This window comes from Berghia stephanieae, chromosome 2 (assembly GCF_034508935.2).
Source record: "Berghia stephanieae isolate SIO BIC M18660-M18661 chromosome 2, UCSD_Bste_1.3, whole genome shotgun sequence".
NCBI classification, from domain to species: Eukaryota; Metazoa; Mollusca; class Gastropoda; order Nudibranchia; family Aeolidiidae; genus Berghia; species Berghia stephanieae.
This window is the reverse complement of record NC_088361.1, coordinates 33,597,750-33,605,577: the sequence shown is the minus strand read 5'-3', so window position 1 is coordinate 33,605,577 and position 7,828 is coordinate 33,597,750. Positions and strand designations below refer to the sequence as shown.

Here is a 7,828-nt window from a genome sequence, read left to right as displayed (position 1 = left end):
CATGGGTATCTTTCACAACTCGACCTCCAATATATCTCAAACGAGCAGTGATGCAGACGATGCCTCCATGCCAAAAACATGCAACTGAGGTTCAAAGAGTGACAACCTCGTTTTGGCATCTTTCCCTGTGATATTGATAGACGTAATTGGAATATTCTCCCTGCCCAGTGCACTCAAGGTCAAATCAATGGCTGTGATTGGTTGGTTTTCTGGCCTTTGTTTTGGGTAGCAATGCATATGATTGTTTACTCACACTAAGTCATTGTCAGTTTATTTTGCATTTCGTGTGCATACAAATGGATGGAATGTTGTTGATACCACAATCAATGGTTTTGAGATCTCTAGATAGTTGAAGTTCTCAAAACGGTATTATGTCGGGATAGATAGTGAAAATCCAATTAGTTGGAACGATATCAGACTTAGGTTACGTTAGTATGTTACATTCGATAGAATGTATGCAAATTCGTAAAATTCATGAAAAGAAAGAAACATTATTGGCTAAATTTATAATTTCCGATCATTTTAACTTTTTTTATTAGAAAGATCTGTTCTGATTTTAAAACTATCAACCAAATAAATGCTGATCTAGAAAACAGTAACAAAGGGTAGAAGAATAATGTCAACGTCATTCATCCCATAGTTTTGATAATTGCTGATCACAACTTTCTGAAATAAACGTTAAAATGATCAAAAATTGATGAATCAAGGGTTTTCTGCATTTTATGAAATTGTATTCATTCTATCCATTGATTTATGCCACAAACGTTCTCTGACCAAAGTGACAACACACCCACATATATACACACACACTCTCTCTCTCACACACACACCCACACACATGCATACTCACACACACACACACAAATAAAAGTGTTCTGTTGATCTATTGATGCATTGTGCTTAGGTAAAATACTCAAAACATCCGCCAGCCTGATATACCGTACCAACAACTTAAAACTATGTGTAATCTTGAGCGTTTGTATTATGATTAAGAGCATTTTGTGAGTACTATTCATAAAAATGGATTTCTAAAAACAATTACAAAGAGCTGAGTGACGTTAAATCCATTTCTTCTAAAGCAGAATCAACTGTTAACCAGTTAACCGCCGTACTCTGGAAAGACACGTATTTAAAAGTTAAAAATTGGGCCAGAAAACTCGTCCTTCAAATATCGATTTACACATCGATCGATATTTGAAGGACGAGTTTTCTGGCCACTTTTCAAGATGTGTGTGTGTGTGTGTGTGTGTGTGTGTGTGTGCCTTTCCCAGGCTCGGCATTTAACAGGTTAATTCGACACTGTAAAGAATGTCGACACCAAATTTCTTTCGAATCATGCATAGTATTCCGTTATTCGATCTCTTTCTAGTTGAAACTTGAGACTCAATCGTTATAGATAACAGTAACTGCAATGCCACTAACACTTCAGTGAAACCAGAGTCGCATCGCTATGACTGGTTTCATGATGAACTGCTTAAGACTGTTGATTAAATTCAAATGAATAATCGAAGAAATTAATATTTGATAAAATATGTGTAAACTCTGGCCCGCCATTAAAGGCTTAATATTGTGTTATTGTGTATTTGGTAAAACAATATCATTGTCTCAAAGGATATACAGAATCCCATTACGTGATGGATAGTTTCCATAAAAGCAACACAGTATGTGGCCCTAATGTTTGCGATACCTCCTGAAGAGGGTTCATTGGGTTATCAGTTACTAACATTTTGCAGGACGCTGAGAGAACAAAATTTTCATTTTTGGTCAGAATTTCACTTCAAATATCGGTCGACAAAGATGACCCCCAATAAATAAAAATATAAAACATAAGAATTCTTTGATGAATCAGCATTTAGACTTTTTGCCAAGTTGAGTGTTGTATTAAATCTATCGATATTTATTTAAATAAATCATATTTCCTGGCCAAAATGACAGTGGTTTGTTAATGTATAAATGTATAGCCTGCTGGTAACAGAAGACACTAAAGAAAGGGAAAGTGGAGTGGGAATGGAGGGGGGGGGGGGGGGGGGGCGGAAGAGGCAACATTCCAGCTGAATGAGAACAAGATTATATTTCCAGAAACTTGAAGCATTTCTTCTAAAACGGCCTTAGTCTACATATAAACACACATACCAATATCCATAACTTAAATTTTCGACAATCGACTTGAATTCCCATTCCTTCAACAGTAATAACTGTGGCTAGTTCCCAACTGTCAAACTCAATAATAGTCTAGAGCTAGAAGGATAGTATATTCCAAAAGAGCAGACAGACTAGTTTTTACATATACGCAATGAAAATTTGCAACAAATATATTTTCATTTGCGCACGTCTCTATATAGATTACTGGTTTTGTTACATAACTTTAGTCATTAAATTAAATTTATTTTGTCAACTTCTAATTCATCAACAGTTTGAACTGCAAAACATTTTGATAAGATTGGAAATCTCAAAGTTTGGAAATTTGGGACAAGTTGCGGGCCATATTTATAAATTAATATCTGGAGGTAAAGTATTTAGGACCGAAATTAATAATATGTGGTTTTGCCTCGTAATGCAGTATTGTTCTTGCGAAATAAAAAGGCCATTTTGCCAATAACATAAGATTATTGGCCAAAGATTTCTTTGCCCGAATACGCTTTAAAAATTTGGCTGCTTGTATTTTCTCCGTTAATATATTTTTTAAAATTATGTAGTCTTTCAATGTTGCACAAGTCTCTCGTTACTGTCGGCTCAATCTTGAAAATTTTGACCAGAAAACTCGTCCTTCAAATATCGATCAATTTAAATGATCCTCATCTTGGCTTATACTCTCAATCCTAGGTCTTTAATCTCTCTCTCTCTCTCTCTCTCTCTCTCTCTCTCTCTCTCTCTCTCTCTCTCTCTCTCTCTCTATATATATATATATATATATATATATATATATATATATATATATATATATGTGTGTGTGTGTGTGTGTGTGTATGTGTGTGTGTGTGTGTGTCAATGCATGACATAATCAATCGGAAGGTGAAAATGTTGGATTGCATTCTTTTGCATTTTCTGAAAGAATATGCTCCCCAGAGCATGTTAATCCTTATTTGAAGTAAATCAGGTGGTTTTCAATGAAGTTATGGTCAGAAGTATGGGAAAGGTATCCAGCAACTTTTCTCAAATTTCATAATTTTTCAACTAGCAGTAAAAAATATTTAAAAGTGAAATCCAGCTTTGATTTTTCGCGAAGATGTACAAAAAGGGTTGATTTAATCACTTAAAACAAAAACTCATTTTTTATTTTTTTATTTTATATATATATATATATATATATATATATATATATATATATATATATATATATGTGTGTGTGTGTGTGTGTGTGTGTGTGTTACAGTGAATGACATGATCAGTCGGATGGTGAAAAGGTTTTGAACTGAGATATTGCCTGGTTTAGTTAGAATGTCATATTTTAAAATAAAAAATGAGTTCTCGTTTTATATTATATATATATATATATATATATATATATATATATATATATATATATATATACAGAGAGAGAGAGAGAGAGAGAGAGAGAGAGAGAGAGAGAGAGAGAGAGAGAGAGAGCCTAGTTTGGCAAATCATTGCACGACATTAACACGAAACAAACCAGGTATTCTTAAATCGCTAAGACGCATAGTATCAGAGATTGCTCACTCTCCTGTCAATCAAGGGTTGTCGATGAACCTAAAAAGGAGGTTGTACACGCCTTCGAGTTTAATCTGCAGTCAAAGCATCGCCTGCGCTTGGCATTCCAGAGAGCATCGCCATTCCAGAGAGCATCGCCATTCCAGAGAGCATCGTGCGGCTATGTGGTCTAGTGGTATGACACTCGCTTTCGGATCGGAAGGTCCTGGGTTCGAGCCTCGCCCTCGGCGCATAGTTAAGTCCTTGGAAAAGGCTCTTTACTCATATTCTCTCACCGTACTCAAGTGTAAAATGAGTACCTGGCCGTTAACAGCGTTGTCTTTGTCCGAAAAATTGTAATATCGCCTAACAGGCGTCATGTCCCGTCCTACATGTTAAATGTTGCTGTTGACCAGGGACCCCTTGTAAAGCGCTTTGAGCACATTTAGTGTATATTGCGCTATATAAAGCTCAATTTTATTTATTTATTTATTTATTTATTTATTATCGTTCAAAAGATCTTGAGATAATAACTCGCTTATATCCTTAGAAACTGCAAGTCCGCCCTGGCACTATGCTATTCCACCGCGGAGTATTGCGCTCCAATGTGGGGTAGAAGCAGAAACGTTGAGAAGGTTGATGTAAAGCTTCGCAAGTCGATGCACATAGTGTCAGGAACGCTGGCAACTACACCTAGATAATATGGCCCGATAATGGCAGCAATCCAGCCTTCCGATGTCCGGAGGGAGACGATTAAGGTAAACTGGCTAAATAAGATCCGAGAGAGAGGGAATGGGGATACCCCTCTGAAACGCATTATGGACGGCGCCCCCGTTTCGAGCTGAAAAAGTCCCAGCAACCCTTGTACGCAGCTTCCCTGACTACGGACAGAGATGCATATACGAGATAGAAGTCAGTTTGGACGAATTCAATCCCTCGTGGGGGCGGGGACGTACACTCCTTTAACTTGATGAGAAGTTGCCAGGCTTCGATACCAGTAAGAGGAGACACTGGGTGGCTGAGAATCGGCTTCGGTCGAGGAGCTGCCTCACAGCAAAGGCGCTTCATCAGCGGGGACTTTCCGCCTGTCCTACATGCACCCGATGTGGGCAAGAACCCGAAACAGCAGAGCATCTAGTTGAACGGTGTGTTGTGACTATGCTACCTGGCGGGTTCGCGACGGTGCACGAATGCGGACCGGACTTTGCTGATTGGGTCGATCGTCATAACATAGTAGTGTGAGAACTATAAGAAGCTGCTGCCAAAGCACCGCACCCAAAAAATCGCTTGCTCAGAGGCACTTCTGAATAGTAAATGACCCGAGGTATCAGCGAAGATGGCGATTTCTTCAACGGATTAGCTTTTCAGACGACTTGACATTCTATTTATCCGTCAAAATATATATTATAATATCAGTAATTGGAGGTTATATCCACTGAAAAATGTAATTGAGAGAGAGAAAGAGAGAGAGAGAGAGAGAGAGAGAGAGAGAGAGAAAGAGAGACAGAGAGAGAGAGAGAAAGAGAGACAGAGAGAGAGAGAGAGACAGAGAGAGAGAGAGAGAGAGAGAGAGAGAGAGAGAGACAGAGAAAGTTCAAAGTGAATGTTAGGTATGTGCAGATGCCCGTTGTCTTTCACGAAAAATCGAATACTGTAACTCTCTATATAGATATACTAGGCTGGATCCTAACTTCATGAATTAGACCTGTAAATGAGCTCTATAAAAATTGACTGAAACTCTTCGACAAACTGAAGATTCAATTATGTTTTAAAAAATAAGGGCATCATTGGAGAGGAGAGTGATAAATACAATACATTAAAATAGTGGGTGTTATTTCTTACTGGAAGTATGACTGCCATAATTTGATGTAGAAGGAATGCTAAATAAGCATGTCATTCATATAGGTAAAGATGACTTCATCAAAATCATATTCCTGCCTCTGGAATTTTTTTGATATAGTCAGAAAAATAATCACCATTATCATCTTTAACTTCTAGCCATGACCTATTGAATTTATTCCTCACATCTTTATCGATGCTCGACAAGTCTGAATTGCGATCCACGAACAGCTAAGCCATTGTGAGAACATTAGAATAATGTAGCAATGATTTTCAATCAGTAAATGACCGAAAAAAAAAAACTTAAATAAATATGACTTCTGGCCAATACACTGAATTATTAAGTAGAAGTGAATTATCAAGAAGAAACTTCGGCAGGCGTAGCGGAAAAATTCAAAGAATCGAAATGAAGGTAAATCGCCACAAAACAGCAAGCTCGCTTGGGCTTGAGCAAAACAATGGCAGAAAACGCCCTGATTTGCACGGGAAATAATTAGGCTACTTACCATTGTTCCTTATAATCAGGTACTCAATCAGTGAAGAAACGGTCAACCAGTTTGTTTACAACGTGAGGCAATCGAAATGTGCTTGTAGCAATCTATCCTAACTTTCGATTTGAAGGTGTCTACATAACATTCGCAATTTACTTTATCATACTTTTGAGACTCGCCAGGTAAATGTGGTCAATTTTGGCTTAGATGAAACAGTGAAATTTATCGCTCGGTGGCTCAGTTAAAATTGGCTACAGTTGGGATCACGACGGGTTTGGAAAGTGAAAAAATAATTTAACGAAGGATGTGTGAAAATACCCAGGGATGTGTTCAGACACGCCTTTTATAAAAAGCGTCGCTTAGTCTTGGCAATATATACATCGTTAATATAAACGGTCCCCATGAGCTATGCGTGGCGCTGTGGAACACTCCTAATTACTTTACGGTCATTCGACTACGATTTGTGAATTCTTTCTTTTTTTTTTATTTCTTTCTTTCTTTCCTTTTTTTTAATATTTGAATTTGACAAATTGACTGATTTCAGTTAATTGACTGAGAATTTACAGGTCTAATGAATATTATCCATGGATAGTTTTCAGTAATACAGTTCTCCCCCACATTGGAGACAGGCCATTTGCGATTTTTTAAACGATACGTTTCAAGAGAGATTGATTGGGAAAATAGACTCGATTACCTGGCCCTGGGTTACCGGGAATTTCGCTGTATGACTTTTTCCTAGAAGGGATTACATCAAAGACATGGTTCATTCAACCCATTGTTGTAACGCTTACCGTGAAAATAAGCCACAAAGGCTGCAAAACAAATGTGAAGAAGAGAAAAATCGGTTTAATTTGATTATAGGTTGCCATAGCAACCAAATGGAACTGCAATGAGTAGAAGAAAATTGTAATAAATGTAACGCAGTAATCTATTCATGTGTCCACGTTTAACGTATATTGAGTGAGAGAAAGAGGGAGAGAGATAGGGGGGGGGGGGGGGAGAGAATGAGAAAGAGAATGATAGATAGATAATCAGATAGATAGATAAACAGATAGATAGATAGATAGATAGATAGATAAATAGATAGATAGATAGATAGATAGATAGATAGATAGATAGATAGATAGATAGATAGATAGATAGATAGATAGATAGATAGATAGATAGATATAGATATAGATAAATAGATAGAGAGAAACGTGAAGGGGAGAGACTGGGGAGGGGTTGGCAGAGAAATGAAATAATACAGTTAAGTACTTACCCGCTTCTATTTTGGTGACCACACAGATAAGAACCACTCCCAAACTAAAACAACAATATGAAAAAATACTTCCAGCCATTGTAGTCACAAGTCGCCAAATCAGAAATGGAATAAATACAATTCAAAAGTCCACGAGGATGAAACTCCAAAATGTGTCTATGACAACAGAATCATCTAGATAATATAACAGCTCGACTCACGCACGTTCTTTGTACCCCATGGGCCAGTCTGAACACCGGCACGGGCCGACGATGAAGGGTGAGCAGTCAAAGAGGGGAAAGGGGGGGGGGGGGGGGGGGGGGGGGGGGGTTAGCAAGCGTGGAGCGTGAGTGCCCGTTCAATGTTAGAGATATCCTTGATTAGTTGAGGGTGAGAAGTGTAGAAAATGTTGTGGCACGCATGAGACACCACGATATAACACTCATTGTAACACAGTATGCACGTGTATAAACTGAATGAATGAATTTGACGTCACTCAGCTCTTTATTGTTGATTTTAGACGACCAGTCTGGTGATTAGTTCTCAATAAATTATCTCTGTCTTATTATGAACTTTTAAGGTTAAACAGTTTTTGTGTATAATACGCTTG

At 37.7% G+C, this 7,828-nt stretch overlaps 1 protein-coding gene across 1 annotated transcript in view; it reads right to left on the bottom strand.

The window, feature by feature from the left end:
• The window catches only part of LOC144964752 (neural cell adhesion molecule 1-like), an 87,869-nt gene extending 80,393 nt beyond the window's left edge, over window positions 1–7,476 (bottom strand). Inside the window, exon 1 of the mRNA XM_078899333.1 lies at window positions 7,240–7,476. Within this exon, the coding sequence (XP_078755459.1) occupies window positions 7,240–7,318 (79 nt within the window). The 5' untranslated portion in view covers window positions 7,319–7,476. The remainder of the gene's footprint in view (window positions 1–7,239) is intronic.
• Window positions 7,477–7,828: the final 352 nt, after the last annotated feature.